The 18,883-nt window shown below is 43.8% G+C and overlaps 1 protein-coding gene across 4 annotated transcripts in view; it reads right to left on the bottom strand.

Moving 5' to 3' along the window:
• Positions 1-18,883, bottom strand: part of TENM2 (teneurin transmembrane protein 2) — a 645,216-nt gene that overhangs the window by 145,864 nt on the left and 480,469 nt on the right. For all 4 annotated transcript variants that reach the window (XM_035105136.2, XM_035105139.2, XM_035105137.2 and 1 more), the window contains one exon: positions 8,163-8,285. In XM_035105136.2, the coding sequence (XP_034961027.1) occupies positions 8,163-8,285 (123 nt within the window). The remainder of the gene's footprint in view (positions 1-8,162; positions 8,286-18,883) is intronic.

Here is an 18,883-nt window from a genome sequence, read left to right on the forward strand (position 1 = left end):
GTAAAGGTGTCCTGTCCCCTTAGCAGAAAAAACACTCCCAAAGCATAATATGTTCCCCTCCATGTTTGACAGTGGGGATGGTGTTCTTGGGGTCGTAGGCAGCATTCCTCCTCCTCCAAACACGGTGAGTTGAGTTGATGCAAAAGTGCTTGATTTGGGTCTCATCTGACGACAACACTTTCACCCAGTTCTCCTCTGGGTCATTCAGATGTGCATTGGCAAACTGCGGATGGGCCTGTACCTTGTGGGCTCTGCAAGATCTCAGTCCTTCACGGCGTAGTGTGTTACCAACTGTTTTCATGGTGACTATGGTCCCGGCTGCCCTGAGATCATTGACAAGTTCCCCCCATGTATAGTTCTGAGCTGCTTCATCACCGTTCTCCTGATCATTGCAACTTCATGAGATGAGATCTTGTATGGAGCCCCAGACCGAGGGAGGTTGGCAGCTATTTTGTGTTTCTTCCATTTGCGAATTATTGCACCAACTGTTGTCACCTTCTCACCAAGCTGCTTGGCAATAGTCTTGTAGCCCAGTCCAGCCTTGTGCAGGTCTACAATCTTGTCCCTGACATCCTTGGACAGCTCTTTGGTCTTGGTCAGGCATCCCCAAACTGCGGCCCTCCAGATGTTTTGGCCTACAACTCCCATGATTCCTAGCTAAGAGGACCAGTGGTCAGGGATGATGGGAATTGTAGTCCAAAACATCTGGAGGGCTGAAGTCTGGGGATGTCTGGTCTTGGTCATGGTGGCTACTTTGGAATCTACTGGATTGATTGCTTCTGTCAACAGGTGTCTTTTATACAGGTACTGTAACAAGCTGGGATTACAGGTAATACCTCTCCCTTACAGCAGGTGTTTCTAATCTCAGCTCGTTATACAGTGAAGATACCAGGTAGCCTGACATCTGGCTGGTTGATAGGGGATCAAATACTTATTTCACTCATTATAATGCACATCAATCTCTGACTTTTGTCTTCTGGGTTTCTGGGGTTTTTTGTGTTGTTCTGTCTCTCACAACCACAATAAACCTACCATTTAAACTATGGACTGGTCATTTCTTCATCCAGGGCCAGCTCTAGGTAGACCCGCGGTGGTGTGGGGCGCCAGGGCGCCTGGGTGCTCAGGGGGCGCTGAGGGGCGCGCCAGCAAGTGGGGGAGCTGCGCGGCGGCCTCACTTTTCCCTCCGCCAGCCGCACCACTCAGGGGAGAGCAGGGAGGTAAGCGAGTGGAGCAGGGGCTCTAGGACCCTGTTCCGCTCTGCAGCGCCAGGGTCATCCCTCACCCCGGCGCTGCGTTTCATTGGTAGAGGCAACACCACATGGCAGCAGCTCCACCAATGAAACACAGCGCCAGGGTCATCCCTGTTAGTGGGAAAGCTTGGATGCCTTCCCACAGTCTGGGGCTCTCTCCACTGGCTCCATGGCGCCCATGGCCTCCGCTGCCGGCAGGAGGGCTCCGACCGGACTGCAGGAGCGGGGCTCTCCCTGCTGGCTCCGTGGGGGGGGGGAAGAGCCATGAGGGGAAAGGGCTGTCCTTTCCCCTCATTTAAAACTACGGAGTGGCCGGGATGACGGGCCTCTCTGCAGGCCGCGCTCTCCCCTTCCCGACCCTGCGGCTCTCGGCTCAGCCCAGGCGGAGCTCCGAGGCCTTCCGGGGTGGGGGAGACGACGAGCGCCTCCAGGGAAGCCTCTCAGCGCCTCCAGGGAAGGTAAGAGCTTTCCTTTTTTTTTAAATGGAGGGGAAGAGCTGGAGGTCGAGATTTATTTATTTTTTTAAGAGTGGGGGGTGCCCGAGGGATCCCTGCACCAGGGCGCTTGATGATCTTAAGACGGCCCTGTCTTCATCAGAGGGCAAATGGGCAAATTTAGCAGGGGATCAAATACTTTCCCCCCTCACTGTATATGCACATACAGAGTAACAATTTTTTGCACTAAATACACTCTTTAAATAACTTGGGTTTTCCAGAGGTCATAGATAGCTTAAACAAATGTATTTATTTGCAGCATTGATCCATTTTATTTTCATGGTCTACAGCAGTGGTTTTCAACCAGTGTGCCATGGCACCCTGGGTGCCTTGAATGATGGTCAGGGGTGCTGCGGGCAACACTGGCCTCTGTCTCTCTTTCCTTCCCTCCCTTCCTCTGATGCCTTCTTGTGTCTCTGCCTTCCGAAATCTTGCAGCAGCACTGGCTACAAGCGCCTCAGGCAAATGTTGCCTCTGGGGCTGGCCAGGGGGTGCTGGTTGCCAGGAGCTGAGGCAGCAATGGAATAAGTAAGCAAGTGGGCAAGGGACCCTAGGCCAGCCAGTTGACCAGCCTTTGCTGTTGGGAATGGACAGACAGGTTCCAGGGCCATTTTGGACAGTGTGAGGAGTCACTTCTCATTAGGGCAGGGGGACAGCTCAGAGGACTCCTAAGGAGAGGGGAGAGAAGAGGAGGCTGAGGAAACACTCCACAAGGGAGGGGTGTTCAAAAAGGGTGAGAGGCTGCCAGCTCTGCAGGCAAAGGGTGACATAACAGGGCTCCTGAGCCCCACAGGGGTGCCGCAGAAGGAATGTTGTTGATCGTGGGAAACATGGACACAAAAAGGTTGAAAATCTCTGATCTACAGGAATGCTTGCACCCCCCCATTTTCACCCACTGTTTGTCAGTCTGTTCATTTACATGTGCATATTTCAGGGGGCCAATTATGCAAACCATCAGTAACATTCTGATATAGCATAAGCAAGAAAAAACCATGGAGAAAACCTAAAGAAAAAGAAGAGGTGAGCCTTTAGCTAAACTATAATACTCTAGAATGGAATAACAGTGGCAGAATTTAAAAATGCTGCAAGCTGGTGTCTTGGAGTTTGCTTATCTCAGGTCTCATAGCTGCTAAAAATACTTTGCAGTTTTTTTCTCTTTTATCACAAGTCTATATGAAAGGAAGTTTTAAATGCCTATTTCTTCTTTTTACCCAGGGAAGTCATTTTGATCTGTAAATCAAATATGTATTTAGCTACCTGTAAATATAAGATTGATCTCCTTTCTCCATTATTTATTTTTAGAGGGGTGTTATTTACCCAGTTCAAATTATTGTTTTGTTATGTGCACTGCAGAGTGGAGCTCAGTACTCCTCAAGCGTGCCCGAGTGGGGAAAAAAATCTGAGGCCAAAGGTATCCATTTATATCCTCCCTTCAAAAGGATATTCTGAAAATGACACAGCATGGACAATAGCAGCATAAGCTGCAACCCAGACAGACAAATTGACTCATAACATTATTGAATGTGCCCAGGATAGCACATTTTGTTTCTCAGAACTGAGCTCATATTGACCAATATCAAGGAAGTTTGGAAGATTTAAGACCCAGACACAGTGAAGCTGTGGTGGTGCTGGGTTAAATTGGGCCACAACTCTATTGAACATGTATCCATGTGATCAACGAGCCCACCAGCTGATTGACAAGCTGTCATTCAACCACTGTTGCGGTCTGTCACAGTGTGAACAGCTTCCAGTGGACCTCATCCAGTCACAAGTAGGGGGTGCTGTGACCCACCAGCCTTGAAGCTGAGCTTCTGGAAAGCACCACCCTCCAAGGCCCCTTAAGGGGATCCATGCTGGCCCCTTAAGGGGATCCATGCTGGCTCCTCCCTACTAAGGATCCACTCCAAAGTTGTGAAGATTGCTTTGAGGAAGGAAAAAACCCCACAGGACCCAGCCAAATCCACCTGTGGTCGAAATTCCCCCCAAGCCCTGAAGCCAGCAACTAACTGTTGTCCATAGGAAGGCACTCATCTGCACCACCAAGAACAGCTCTGGCTCTGTCCAGTGTACTTTGACAATCTTTAAGAAGCTGTGGCATGTTGAGCAAACACCCCATGGATGAATAAGTGTTTGCTCAATATGCCACAGCTTCTTAAAGACTTTCAAAATACACTGGACTGAGCCAGAGCTGTTCTTGGTGGTGCCATGGGTGAGTTCAGCTGCCTTGGTCTTATTTATGCCCACATGTCATTCAGAGAAGATGTGTTGAGCTAAGGTTAACACAATGTTTAGCCAGGCAGACTAGACATCATCCCAAAATGATATACTTCCTTCTCTAGATTTTCCTTCTGTGGATCATCCACAATCAGCTGAGTAGGAAGAGTATCTTCTTCCAACCTCCACTTCAGGAAACCCTCATTCTTTTCCATAGACAAACTGGCAGGAAATGAGGTGGAAATGTACTCCTCACACTGCCTTCCCTGTGGGGCAGCTCATTTTCTTGTGCTGCGCTCCTGATGGAACAGTTCCAGGCCCATCCCACTGTTCTTATTTTTGACAGAAACCTCTGAGGTAAGCACAGTGCATCTTGACACTGCATGGGAAGGTCACAACCAGAAATCCTTGTCTGGTACCCCATGTAGTTAGTGACCCATGTAGGGACTAAACCCATGTAGTGACAAATCACTATATCATGGGTTCACTTCAACATCATCTGAAAAGTGACAGGTGTGATGTATCTCAGAGTATAAATGCCGAGGATGAAGGATTATCAGATCCTTTGGGCTCCTTGACTCCTTCAGAAGGAAGGGTGGGATATAAATTCAATAAAAATATAAACAATAACAATTCACAAACAAGTGATGTAATACTAAATAATTCACATTAATTGTATTTCACATGAGTAATAATAATAGATTTCACATCAATTACAGTGCTTTGAAAGTAGTACACTGAAGTTTATGAAACATCCCAAGTGCTCAGAAATCAAAACCTTTACCAATGTTCAATGCTGCATGAATTCACATTACAGCCTTTTGCTTGCTTGCATCTTAATGTGCCCTAAGGTATAATTTACTCGGTACAGTACTTAATAAGGTTAAGCGTCCCACAACACATTGTGTACCTTGATTAAAACACAGCCTAAGTAAATGACTAAATACAACAATGCTTTGTGGGATAGGCAAGGGTTCTGGAGATATGGAATTTGACATTTTGAGGGCTTCCATTTCAAATATCAGAGAATATGAGGAGGAGCAATATGGAGCAATAATATTTAATGTTGTATTGTTTTAATATTCAATTGGGAGCCGCCCAGACTGGCTGGGGAGACTCAGCCAGATGGGCGGGGTATAAATTATTATTATTATTATTATTATTATTATTATTATTATTATTATTATGGTGCAATGCATTAATTTCTTACTCCACACGTGCTTGCATGTTAGAATGATCACATGTTCAAAATAATTGGTAAGTTGATTTTTATAATACATTCTACCATTTGCAATACCAAGCTGTACATAGCAGGTCACACTTCCTAGGTCAGTGTTTCTCAACCAGTGTGCCTCCAGATGTTTTGGGACTACAACTCCCATCATTCCTGACCACTGGTCTTGCTAGCTAGGGATGATGGGAGTTGTAGTCCCAAAACATCTGGAGGCACACTGGTTGAGAAACACTGTCCTAGGTTACTGTGTCTAATAACCTGAGTATATTTAGAAGTCAGGACATCATAGCATAGAAAAATTAGAACTAGAAATAATCCATTTGATTGTTTACCCACTATTCTATCATTTGAATTATTTATGAGTTATGGATGGAACCATAGCTGCCAAGTTATCCCTTTTTTACAGGGATTTTCCCTTATGCTGAATAGGCTTCCTCGCGAGAAAAGCAAAAACTTGGCAGCTATGGATGGAACAACCATGCATACATGCACTGTGTGAAAAATCCCCCCCCCCTCTATCTGGTGCTTATTCTCTTTAGATATTTGTAGATTAGAAGTTTTCAACGATTTTAGACCTGGGACATACATTTAGCTGAAACATGCATTTTGGAAACCACTTCTTAATTTTTAACCATACATTTGAATAGTGATAGTGTTCCAGGTAAAACCCACAGGTCAGGCTGTGACCCCGTAGCATACCCTGATTAATTAGCAGCAGACAAATGTTGTGTACTGCTATAATGTTTATCCTTCCCTCTGTTTCTTCTGTTTCACCACAGTTTTTGTGGCCAAAGCATCCAGGTTTGTACTGTAATGACAAATGCCCACTCAACATACTACATTACTTTCAGCTTTTGATCAGGCTTTGATAAAATACCAAGTTTATTAGTACAAGAAGAACATCTGGCCAGTTTTCAACAGCAAAATGTGCACTCACCCCTGCATACAGGGAGACAATGCTTCTTATATAGCCAGCCCTATGCATGTTTACTCAGATGCAAGTCCCACTCTTTTCAGTGAGGTTTTCAACCTAAGAGGTTTACATTTACTTCCGCACTGCAAAAAGGTAGCATAAGACAGAGTTATCTTACTGTTCATATTTCAAGGGCTAACATGTGTCTCTCTCAGTTTGGAAGGCTATCATCTTTTTAAAGTAGTTGCTGGCTTCATCCTGGGCTCTGTCAATTATGAAAGGTCATTCTGCACAACCAAGGAGGCAGGACCTGAAACAGCTGGTGTGTGAAAAGCTTGACAGAGGGTTTCTTAAAAACTGCTGGCCTGGCAATATTAGCCTTAAATTAAGTGAATGAAAAGGAAAAGGCAGCAAACCTTTCAGACTTCTTCTGCTACCATGTCATATCTTTTTGAAGTTTGTTTTATTATTGCAGAGAAGAACATATGGGTTCAAATATAATATTAAAAGGTTTTATTTGGGATGTCACTCAAAAAGATCATTATTTTTTTTATATCTGATGAGATGGCCTCTATATCACAAAAGCTGATGACATAATAAAATTTGTTACTATTTTTAAGGTGTCACAATACTCTTTTTGCTGTACATTTGGTTTAAAATTTTGCTCTTTTCTAGCTGCTCCTAAATCATCCATTTCTTTCTTTTTTGCTCTAGTCTTAGAGACTGCCAGTACATGATAAATGTGGTAATCTCCCCCTACCCCCGGCAAGACTCCTGTGTCATCAGCATTTGTATTGCAGGCAGAAAAATTCAACAGGTGAGGACTCTTAGGTCTTCATCTCTGTGACAGGAAAGGGTCTGCTTACCGAGCTTCTGCCTGTTGTGCTACACAAGGGCCTTAACAGAAGGAGCAGCAGCAAGCCCACAGGGGAGTAAACTGGAAATAATTCCCTCCATTGTGATACAGTGGTACCTCTGGTTAAGAACTTAATTTGTTCCGGAGGTCCATTCTTAACCTGAAACTGTTCTTAACCTGAAGCACCACTTTAGCTAATGGAGCCTCCTATGGCTGCCGCGTCACCAGAGCACGATTTCTATTCTCATCCTGAAGCAAAGTTCTTAAACTGAAGTACTATTTCTGGGTTAGTGGAGTCTGTAACCTGAAGCATCTGTAACCTGAAACATTTGTAACCCGAGGTACCACTGTACTGTGTTTGAAATCTATTCATGATTAGGATTACCAACTGGCCGTAAGAAGTATGTCCTACCTAGCTTGGGCTTGTGTCTTTAACAGCAGTTCACTCTTCAAGAATCAGCAAGTGAAAACTTCTATGGCTCTGAGATAAATTTTAGTGCTTGCTAATATATGCATATCAATCCACAGCTAAGGGAAAAGAAGGCTGGGGTTGGGGTGGGGAAGGAGTTGGCAACTCTATTCATGATGTTAACTACCCTCAGCATAACTGATCAAAAATTTAGAGTTTATATGGTGACCTGAAAGCCCTCAGCATATATTTTATAAACAAAATTGGTTTGTGCTTTCCTTCAAATATACAGATTTCTAAAGGAAAATGACCACCCTACCAGTTCTCCATATAATCTCTGCTTTATCTTAGTTTCCAATTGAGGGAAACATGGAAGCAATAATCTATTTCTTCAGAAGCAATCCCCATGTTGTCTCCTCTCACTCTGGTTATGCCTGGTTTTTGCATCTCTTTAAGATTTCTAAGCTATCCACAGTGTGGGATGTGAAGTTCAGTAGTCCATATTATTGTTGCTCAGAACTGCTAGGGATATGTATTAAAGCTGACATTGCAGGATAAGGTCCTTTTTAAAACTGTTGCAATTTTGCCAGATATGGCAGTACAAGTGGAATTCATGGAAAAGAACTGCTGCAGTCAAATGATGCAAGTAACAATACTCCTGGCACTGGACCATGAATAGTGTTTTTAATATACTCAAATGAAATACATTTATTTTAAAGCCTTAACTACAAGTTGTGGTACGTGAAAGACTGGCTGTTCTACAAATAGCAAAAGATGCAGCTGAATCCTCACCTTTACCTCCAGATGGCATTGTTGCTACATCATCAGAGCCTGGCAATCCAGTCCGTATCCCATTGTTAAAGGTATGTCCATCTGCTGGTTGTAGCTGCCAGTTTAGCCCAAGCATATGCATTGCTGCAAGACACAGAAAGCCGGGAAAAATAAACATACAATGTATACATTACAAAAGTCATGAGGGAAGAGAAAACCATTTTAAAATAAAGCTGCTTCAGGAGGGGGGGGAAGCTTTTTTTCAGGGCAGGAAATGTAATGCATGGGAGTAATGTATTTTATATTTGCTGAACTGCTTCAGTGTAGTGACAACCAAAAATAAATAGATAAGACCACATATAATAAAAATAATTGGATAAGTAAGAGACAAAAAATGGTTCATTAACATGCCACTATAAATCAAGTATAAAGACAAAACATTCCTCAAAATAAAATCATTTTATTTTGTTGTCCAAAGACTGCAATAGTGTGCAAATCAGATAGAAGTCAGTTCCACTGAATAAGGGGGACTTACTGCTGAGTAAACATGCCAAGAATACAGTTGAAGTCTGACAGCTGCCTCTATTTAGAACTGAAATGTGCGTAATACATTTCACAATAAATGCAAAGCCTTTCTTCAGTGTTTTAATGTACAGTGTTCATTGTTTTATCTCATTGTGTAGAGGACATTTAAAACTCACTGGGGAAAGCAACTGTTTAATTAACAGTAACTATTAGCCGTTGATTAATCAGAATTTTTTTTGCTTTCATGTCATTGTCTTTACCTTTTGGGAAGACACCTAAGCACTATAGAAATGGGGGGTGGAAAAAAAATAGCCAAGTCTAAAGCCAAAGCACAGTTTTAAGAGTTTGAAAATAGTATGAGAGAAGCATTGTTTTATAGGTTATATACTCCTTTCTTTTGTGTCCGTGTTGCTTCTGGATAAACAGACTTCTTAAAAGCACATATGAACAAAGAGCCATTTCACATGTTACATTTTATAGGTGCTTAAGATGTTTACACCTAAAATTGTATAGTATGAGGGCCACACTACATGTTATGCTAAATTCTTAGCATGCTGCTACAGATGTGCTTTTGTCTTTATTCAATTATAGGTGCAGTGGGATAGTCATCAAGACTGCAGCACATGGGGGTATTCTTTTACTCTTCCACTGCAATCCAGAAATACCCTCCCACCATGCCTACGAGGGTTAGCACCAAAGGGAGCTTCCTCCCACTAGACTTCATTTGCAGGGGGGAATCTTTCTGTCTGGATCCCAGCTTGAAAGTGAATGGATAAATGTTTCCTCCTGTATGCTGCAGTACCAAAAGAACCCACCTATATATATACAGTATTTAAAAACCTCACACATGGGTGTGGCAAGGGGAGGGGTCAGGGGGGCAAATCAAGTAAATAAATAAAATACTTAACTATCTGATGAATCACATAATGGGGAGCTCAGTTCTGCCCCCTGCCCAAATGATCCTGGTTACGGCCATGCTCAGACATCACTGCTTGCTACAGAAATTAATGTCTAGTTTAGCCCTGAATATGTTTCCCAACACTGCAATTTGTCTGCAGCTCCCTGCCTGCTCTTTGTGAAATGGCCCTCAGGTGTGTGTGCCCACCATGAGGAAATAAACATCAACCATATTACCTTAAATTCTCTGAGGAGCAAAACTGTCTCTTTCAAGTGCAATATATTGAAGTCTAATTACAACACATAGTTTGAAAGTCACAAGCAGCAGGGGTGCTGCTAAGTACTTAAAGGGTAAAGGTAAAGGGACCCCTGACCATCAGGTCCAGTCGTGTCCGACTCTGGGGTTGTGGTGCTAATCTCGCTCTATAGGCCGAGGGAGCCGGCGTTTGTCCGCAGACAGCTTCCGGGTCATGTGGCCAGCATGACAAAGCTGCTTCTGGCGAACCAGAGCAGCGCACGGAAACACCATTTACCTTCCCGCTGGCTATTTATCTACTTGCACTTTGATGTGCTTTTGAACTGCTAGGTGGGCAGGAGCTGGGACCGAGCAACGGGAGCTCACCCCGTTGCAGGGATTCGAACCGCCGACCTTCTGATCAGCAAGCCCTAGACTCTGTGGTTTATCCCACAGCGCCACCTGGGTCCCTGCTAAGTACTTAGATACTTATAATATCCAGGGGAAAGATCCATGGTATATATATGCATAAAATTGGCATATGCCAACATGCCCATACCTCCTCAGACGTACAAGGGGAACAGGACGCTCCAGATGCTCCCAGCTTTTAAAGACCCAGGAGCACTGCCATAAGAATAGCTGGTTGAAAGTAATTGATAGGACAGTGATATTTTAATAGTCCAAAGATTCATATATGGAATATGACTGCTGGCTTGACAGTACTACATCTGGCCGCCTTTTGAGCTATCCTTGTGGAATCCTTCCTGAGAGACTAATGCCAGGTTTTGTTTACAAAGGAACAGGTCACAGATTACAGATGCTCATGCTCCTTATGTCATCAACATGAAGGGTTGCCAGAGAACAGCCTTGCATCTTTCAAGTTCCCAGTGCAGAGGGCAGCAAGGGAGCCATGGAATCTCCTGTCCATTCCTTTTCCAGTCCACTCCTCTGCCCTTTTCAGCAGGACTCCTGATGTGCCTTACTGGAGGGAAGCAGGCAGACAATAGAAGCAGCAAGTGATGGCTTTCTTGTGTCACCAGGGAGTTTAAAAGGACGTATATATTCATGAACCCCAAGTTGTGACTCAGCATCCCTAAGGACTATCCATCAACTAACCAACCTTCCTTCCTTCAGTATTACCCAGGTGTAGCAAATTATGAGTATTACCCAGGTGCAGCAAATTATGTAGCTTTGTACCCCATTTCCAATTGCTCAGATCTATCTGAAAAACTCGCCTCATTACAACCAGTGCAATAATTAAATGTGCTTTGAATTATTAATGTGCCAGTTAATGAGTTTGGAGGTATTATTCTTCACAAATATACTTCATTCCTAGTCTGTGTTGAGCACTAAATGGTTTGGCTGAGTTTCGTTCTCTACCTTACAAATGGCCAGTCAGCCGTTGAAGGACTGGAAAGAGGACACAGTGGGTTAATTTTTAAAAACAGTTTCTCTCAGGAGAGTCTGGTTCAAATGTAGCAGGGGTCACAAGTGAAATGAATTTGGTAGGCCTAGTCTCCAATGGTAGTTATGGCTACAGTTCAGAAGGAATGTACAATTCATCACCATTGACAGTAGCTACTCAAGAGAGGCCTGCAAATGGAATAGCAGGGTCTTGAGGGTCAGGATAAAGGGCCAACAGAGCAGCTATGTGGTGAAGCAGGCCCAGGCCTGAAACATTATGTTTGAGGCTGCTTAGTGCAATCAGCCATTAAAAATGTATGAGTCTAAAGCGACAAAATCCTCCTGGGCTGATTTCCACAAAAATGTTTGAAGGGGTACATATATTAGGTAAAAGGTAAAGGACAATGAAGTCCAGTCAAAGGCTCACTATGGGGTGAGGCGCTCATCTTGCTTCAGGCCAAGGGAGCCGGCATTTGTCCACAGACAGCTTTAATAAGCACCCCACACAAACATCCACATCCGTGTGGTGTTTTTCCCTCATACAAAACAGAATGAGCATAGCTAGATGCAACTCTGATTTTGCTAACAAGCAATACAGTTGTTGAGACATTGAGCAACACATAGGGAAACAAGAGATCGTATCCTTCACGTACTGAGGTCACAGCAGCTTTGTGGGGCATTGCTAAACTGTTCTCACACAGAAGTGTCTGGTAAAGGATAAAGAACCAATCAATACGTATTAGATGAAATATGTGGAGTGACATCGTCATCTGCTTGTGTAAACACAGTAGCCAGCTACACACTGTGTTTAGAGAGAGGGTTATCAAGAGCTGAAGATTTTTTTAAGGATCAGCATTGTCAATATATAGCAGGAGAAGAAAATACCCACTGCTCATCTTAAATGAAAGACAGTTAAGTTTGCAAGGCCAAGTCTTCAATAGATACTAGGATCTTTACTTATAATAAAATTTGTTTTACACAACATCATTGGTTCGGACTTTATAACTGTGAATCAGACCCCAGAAGATTAGTACTACAAGTAAATATAAAGAAAGCAAGAAAAGTACATTGCTGTAAAAGGTGTACAAATGATTTTTTGTTAAACATTACTACTGGGAAATTAAAACCTAAACAATGGGGTCACTTTCTACACATGTTTGCTCTTCACTTGGAGAACTGGCATGTGTCAGTTTTAGAATTTTATGGTTTAACTGTTAATAGGTGATGTCAGCTGATGGGTGAGGTTCAATCCAGTGTGACAGTGCTTTGCAAGCACATTCCCTGTGGGTTGTATGCTGATAAAGCAGACCCTGCAGAAAGCAGGATCAAACCCTTCCCACACATCAGCTGTCAAGCAGAGAGTTTAATTCTGCTGGGTGCTTTTTTTGCCAGCATGTTCTCTGTGGGGAATGGGCTGGTGGGCTCCTGTGGGTCTACCGTCACTGGTGGTTGGGATCTCCTACTCATAAGTCACCTGACATAGGGAGGAATTCATGCAGCACTAAAAAGATTCCCCCCCCCCAGTGCAAGCATGCCTGTTTGCGTAATGGAACAATCTGCCCTCTCCTCCCTTTGCACACAGTTCTACATTCTTCTGACCCCTCACAATTGGGGAGGTGAAGGGGTCATGTAAGGGGAGGAGAGGGGGGGGGAGTTGCCTTGCAGTAGCAGAAGTTCTTGCACAGGCTTCCACTGGCAGGGCTTGTTGGTTGAATTCTGCCCATAAACATGATGTCAAATTATTGACATCCCTGCTGACCTATCAAAGTTCGCCTGTGGAATGAGGGAGATAAAGATCTGGCCCATCAGGCTAAAAAGTTTCGCCACCTTTGGTTTAATCCGTGAGATCTGTCTTGTAACTGGCCTGTAAATGCAAGTCACATTTGTTCAGATGCTGCTTCTCTGGGCTGCCCTGAAAGCACAGGGATCTTTAAGCATCGACATGTTCTTTCAGTACATTCAACCCGGACCTCTTGGCTTCTTAACAGCCTTGTGGTGCTACCGGTATAACTTATGTTGTGGCATAACGTGCCTTGCAATGTTAACCCAATTACCAATCATTCTCCATCACAGATGCCTCATGTATTGTTTTTAAATCCCAGAAGATCTACAGGATCAAATTACTCAAGGCATTTCCCACAGAAAGCTATTCTGTATGTGCCACTGGCTGTTTTTGTAGGCTTCAGAAAGAGTCATAAAAAGGCTGCTTGATGGCCCAATTCCAAAGCTAAAACCTTGTACTCAATTGATATTTTTTTTTTTAAATCTAAACATGGTTAACAAATGGTTGAGGACCAGTTTTAGTTATGGGAATGGAAGAGGCACATAATGGTAAGCTTAGGTGTCACAAATGATAGTCTTTACATGTCTTTAGAGGGTATAATTTCATGTAAGTGGTAAAATTAGCTAGGTGTCACTACACAGGGACTCTAGATTAGGCAATCTAATGCCAGAAAGCTGCTAAATCGGTATATCTCAATGATAAAAATGTAGCTTTGCAAATGTGTGTTGCTGTATGCTACAAGCGGCAAGGCATGATTGTTCTCAAATTATATTTTCCAAGATTATGGCTGCAAACCTATATACTCTTCCTTGTGAATAAGTCATTTTTAGCTCAATGGCATCTACTTCTATGTAATAATCATAGTGTGTATGATCATTTTAGTATGTGCATTAAATCACACACACTGAGTTCATGTTCTGCTGTACATGTTGATGTTTACTCTAGAATAAAGCATCTTACTTGCTGCTTGATATACAGGTGGAAGAAGGCAAGAGAATGAGGAATTTATTTCATTTTCATTTATCTGTTATCCATCCACAGCTACTTCTGTCAGTAGGTGGGGAAAACAGGGGAACAGCATGGATGAAGGATGAATGATAGCAACCAACAGCCGGGGGTGGGGGTGGGCAGTAAGGAAGAGTCCAGGTTCCTTTAAAATGTATGCCTTGCTTCATTTTGGATCCCTGTTTCCAAAAAGGGAATGGGAGTCATCTAATGCTTTTCAGCGTACTAATATGTAGAAGAGGATTTGGGTGAAATAAACACAAAATCGTCTTTCAAAACTGAGTCAGTGATATTTCTTCTCCAGGCCTGCATTGCGTGAATGGAATGGAATGAATTTTCAAAGCAAGGCACGACAGATACGCCCACAAATCCCATTAGCTGTAATGGGATTTGTGTGCCTATCGCCCATGCAATGCTTTGAAAATTTACCCCTCCGTGTCCAATTTTAGTCTTTCTGCTTCCAAAATACTTGAAAAGCTTACACACACTTGGAATTACATTACAGTTTTTTTAAAATAATAAAATAAAATAAAAATCACAAGATCTGGCTTTAAATTCCCTGAAGCACCACCAGAAAGCATGTTTAAAAAGAACTGGAACAATAGTAACAACCTGCATTATCATTAGTTTTCTATCTTCTATTCTGACAGCAATGAGAACAAACTTCTGTTTCATTCTCTTTTTGTATTTCTTCCCTTCGGTCCTCTTGAAGAAATGTTTTGATTTTGTGCCACTTTGCGAATGCAATTTTCGTCACAAGAATGATAACAGCACTGCATGCTGCATTCAGAATTTGAAATCTTAGGACAAAGGCTGTGCAAGAGAACATATTGCAGCAACACCATTCATCTATTCTCATGACAGACCTTAGATTGTACAGAGAGCAGAAAATTGGCACGAGATTCATCAATTCCTGAAACCAAATATAATGAGCCTGCTTTTGTGGCCACCTTAAGATTCAAAATGCAGTCTCTTTGCCCTGTGTCCTCTTTGGCTAGAGGACCTGAATGAAAATAAAGAACAAGAATAATACATTATATTTTACATGGAAAAGGACACACATGTCAAATATAGTCTACAATCCATTTGCCCATCAGTCCCTTTTTACTCTGCATCAATTCCACATGTGTTATCTTCGATATACAACATAATGCCAGTACTTCTAAGATTCTAACACACATTTTAATTTGTATCTCACTGCATCACAGTAAACCAAAACAAGTAACAACTTATTATTGACAGATCCATTAAAATATGCAAAACACAAAATTTGGGGAACCAAACAAAAGCGTCTTTAATTACCACTGACCAAGCAAGCATGAATGAATTTGGTCTAAAAAAGTAATATTGCAGGTAGAATTAGGACCTTGTTTACATGTGTGCAAAACAACTTTGTTGTGTGTGATAAATACAGCAGTAAGAATGTAACAGCCCTGCTGATTCAGACCAAAGATTTATCCAGTCCAGATTTCTGTTCTAACAATGAACAACCAGGTGCCTATGCAAAGCCCACAAGCAAGATATGAATGCAAAAGCACTCTCGAACCCATGTGGAACCCTCAACTGGCATTCAGAGGCACACTGCCTCTGATACTGGAGGTAATATATATCCATCTTGCAAAGTAGCCATTTATAACCAACTACCATTAGGGACGCAGGTGGCGCTGTGGGTTAAACCACTGAGCCTAGAGCTTGCTGATCAGAAGGTCGGCGGTTCAAATCCCTGCGACGGGGTGAGCTCCCGTTGCTCGGTCCCAGCTCCTGCCAACCTAGCAGTTCGAAAGCATGTCAAAGTGCAAGTAGATAAATAGGAACCGCTACAGCGGGAAGGTAAACGGCATTTCTGTGTGCTGCTCTGGTTTGCCAGAAGCGGCTTTGTCATGCTGGCCACATGACCTGGAAGCTGTACGCCGGCTCCCTCGGCCAATAATGTGAGATGAGCGCCGCAACCCCAGAGTCGGTCATGACTGGACCTAATGGTCAGGGGTCCCTTTACCTTTACCTTACCATTAAGGAAGAATCTGCCAATTTAAGTTCTCTCCACAATTCTGCAGCAATTGACAATATTTCTTTAATGTGAATTTCTCTCAATAAACACAATTTGCATGCAGTTTTGACTAATGTATACGTTTTTGTTAGCAATTTCTCCCATTTTAAATATATTTTTCACTAATGTAGCCATTGTACGCACATGTTTACCTAATATATGCTTTTTTGGTTAACACTGGTTGGTTGGAAAAGTGCATCACAAAAATCAGATATGTGAATTTTTAAGGAGGGCTGTGTTTCATTTCCCATTTGTGTCAGAAATCGGGTCCTCCCTCAAAGAGGGCATGTGTTGCGGTGAGTAAGATTGGTCAGCAACAACACCCGATTGCTAGGTCCCTCAATGTTGGGTTCAATCTGGCCAATGGGGCGCAGTCCGAACGAATCGAGGGACCTATATATACCCATGCACGTGACCCAGAGCTTCCTCTTTTGGAGTGTGCATTCGGAACAGCAACAGTGCGTCCTCTGTGCAACCAAGAGAGAGAGAGAGATTTACCCTCGGCAGATCGTCCTGGTGATTTCTTTCCTTTATTCCCCTTTCCTCCCTTGATTCTTCCAGTAGTAATTCTTCCCTCCTTGGTTAATTTCCCCCCTTCCTTTCCTTTCCCTTCCCCCCAGAGGGGCTTCGGCCCCTGAGGACTCCCTGTCTGTGGAGCTTGCGGCTGCCTGTTTAACTTGCCGGTGGGCTTTTGTGCAGCGGCTTTTCCTTCTTGGTCCTTGCTGCGGCTGCAGCTTTGGGGCTTGGAAATTTTATTGGGCATTTTGTCAGTTGAGATATTTGACATTCTTGACATTCTGTCTAGCTGATCACTTTTGGGCATCGTGGAGAGTTCCCTCTCTAAGCGAATTGCTGAGTTTTGCTACTGTTCTGCTTGGGGGCTGGTGGGGAATTTCCTTGGGCCGGGAACCTCCCCCCCTGTCTTAACGCGATCACCATTTTGTACCTTCTTTTCGAGTAGGGGAGGTGTTAGCCCCAGCTAATTTTGGTGGGAGTGCCATTTTGATTGTGGGGTGCCTTTTTAATTCCGTTTGTATTTTCTGTAATTCCCCATTTTAATAAGAAGGTTTTGGGATGCCTATTAAGAGGAATCCCAATCCTGCTCTCTCTTCCAAAAGGGCGATCAGAAGCCCGTCTCAGTCACTGCATTCAGCGCCTCCCCCAGCGGTTCCCCAGCATATGCTGGGTCGCTTGGGTGCAATTATGGCCGATATCGGATCAGATCTTGCGGCCGTGTCAAGGTTTAATACAGAGCTGGAGTCTTTGGCTCAGCAGTTTGGAAGGCAGCCGGTTTCTCAGTTGCGGCCCTTCCATGTTTTCCACTGTTTTTGAGGCTCATGGTCCTTCGGATGTGAGCGAAGGGAGTGAGGCTTTTAATTTTTCTGGTGCCTTGTTCTCCCAATTCCAACCTTCCAGGATCCTGGTCCCAGCTAGCCCTAGGGGTCGTCCTATAAGTATGGGTGCCATGATGCAGCGTGCCTTCCAGTCTGGACTGACTCGTTTGCAGTCAGCATCCCCGGGGCCTGGGAGTTCAGGGCCTCAGTTTGCACAGCATGTGGGGGGGGGTCATCTTCCCAGCCAAGCTCCTCACATGCTTTTAGTTCTGTGCAGGTCCGGTCTGTTCCTTTGAGGGAGGTGCTCAGCATCCAGTCTTCTGAGGAGGATCTCCCGGTGCCTAGAGTCCCTTCTTCTGGTGGCAAGCGGCAGAAGAGTCGTTGCTCCAAATGCAGGGCCAAGAGGCGCAGAAATGGCGGCGACTCCTCTTCTACTGGTGCGTCTTCTCAGACCTCCAATGATTATTCGGACGTGGCGTTGGGTCTGTATTGGGGTCATGATGAGGGGGCTTCGGACCTTCCCAGGTGGGCGTGGCAGCGTAGAGCCAACATACACAGGGGCAGGTACGGCCTTGCTTTGGAATGCATTGATGGCAAAGCAGTCAAGGACGTTAAAGTTTTGACCAATGCTGTCAGGGATATTATCCCAGGTGTGCATTTGCCATCCAGAATGCGAAACAGGATACTCAACGGTCACTATATGTATATTTTCAAACTCCGTCCCCCTAATTAATGCCCAGACGAGGATAAGCAGGTTGCTTTGGGCAAGGGCAAGGCTAGCTCCTGTAAAGTGGAGAGAACCTTTGAGAAGTGGCTTGATGCCTCCTTCCAAGTATTTGCTGGGGTTATTTCTGCAGCTTACCCCAATAGAAGTTTGCACCTGTGGATTTATCAACCATTAGTGTGTAAGGCCTTTATGTTGGCTGGTGAGGTGGCAGCTATAAGCTACGACGAGAGTTTTCATTAAGGCACCAAAATATCTTGGGCTGGTCCTGGTTATGTGAAGTACTTCCTTTGGTCTATCCTAAATCTCTCTCTGTTCAGCTTCACTGGATGCCACCAGGGTTTAGAATTATGAGGGAGGGAGGGATGTCTCCCCATCCGCTTTCTCTGCACCATGAAGCAAAAGTCTGTGCCAAGGAGCGTAGCCCCCTCCCCATACCAGCCACCTTAGAAAATAGTGATTCTAGGCTCTTTCCTTCCTTTAGCTAGGCAAAATTGTATCTGTAGATAGGGCACATTTAAAATGCATCTAAAAAGCAGAAGATCACAGCTATACCTTTACTTGACAGTTTTCTCTGACTGTTCCCAGCAGGAATGAAATTGGGTAGGAAGTAGGAAAAGTGTAGAATTGTAAAAGAGGTACTTTTTAGGGAAACATTGTAGTAACATCCAGGGTAGTACACCTTTACTAGATGTGCATTTGTGGCCAAGTTGAATTTGGAACCATTGTAGCATATTCAAGACAGGATTAAACATTAGGCTTAAGTATGTGGTAAAACAGGGATCCTG

Source organism: Zootoca vivipara, chromosome 2 (assembly GCF_963506605.1).
Source record: "Zootoca vivipara chromosome 2, rZooViv1.1, whole genome shotgun sequence".
Taxonomy (NCBI): Eukaryota; Metazoa; Chordata; class Lepidosauria; order Squamata; family Lacertidae; genus Zootoca; species Zootoca vivipara.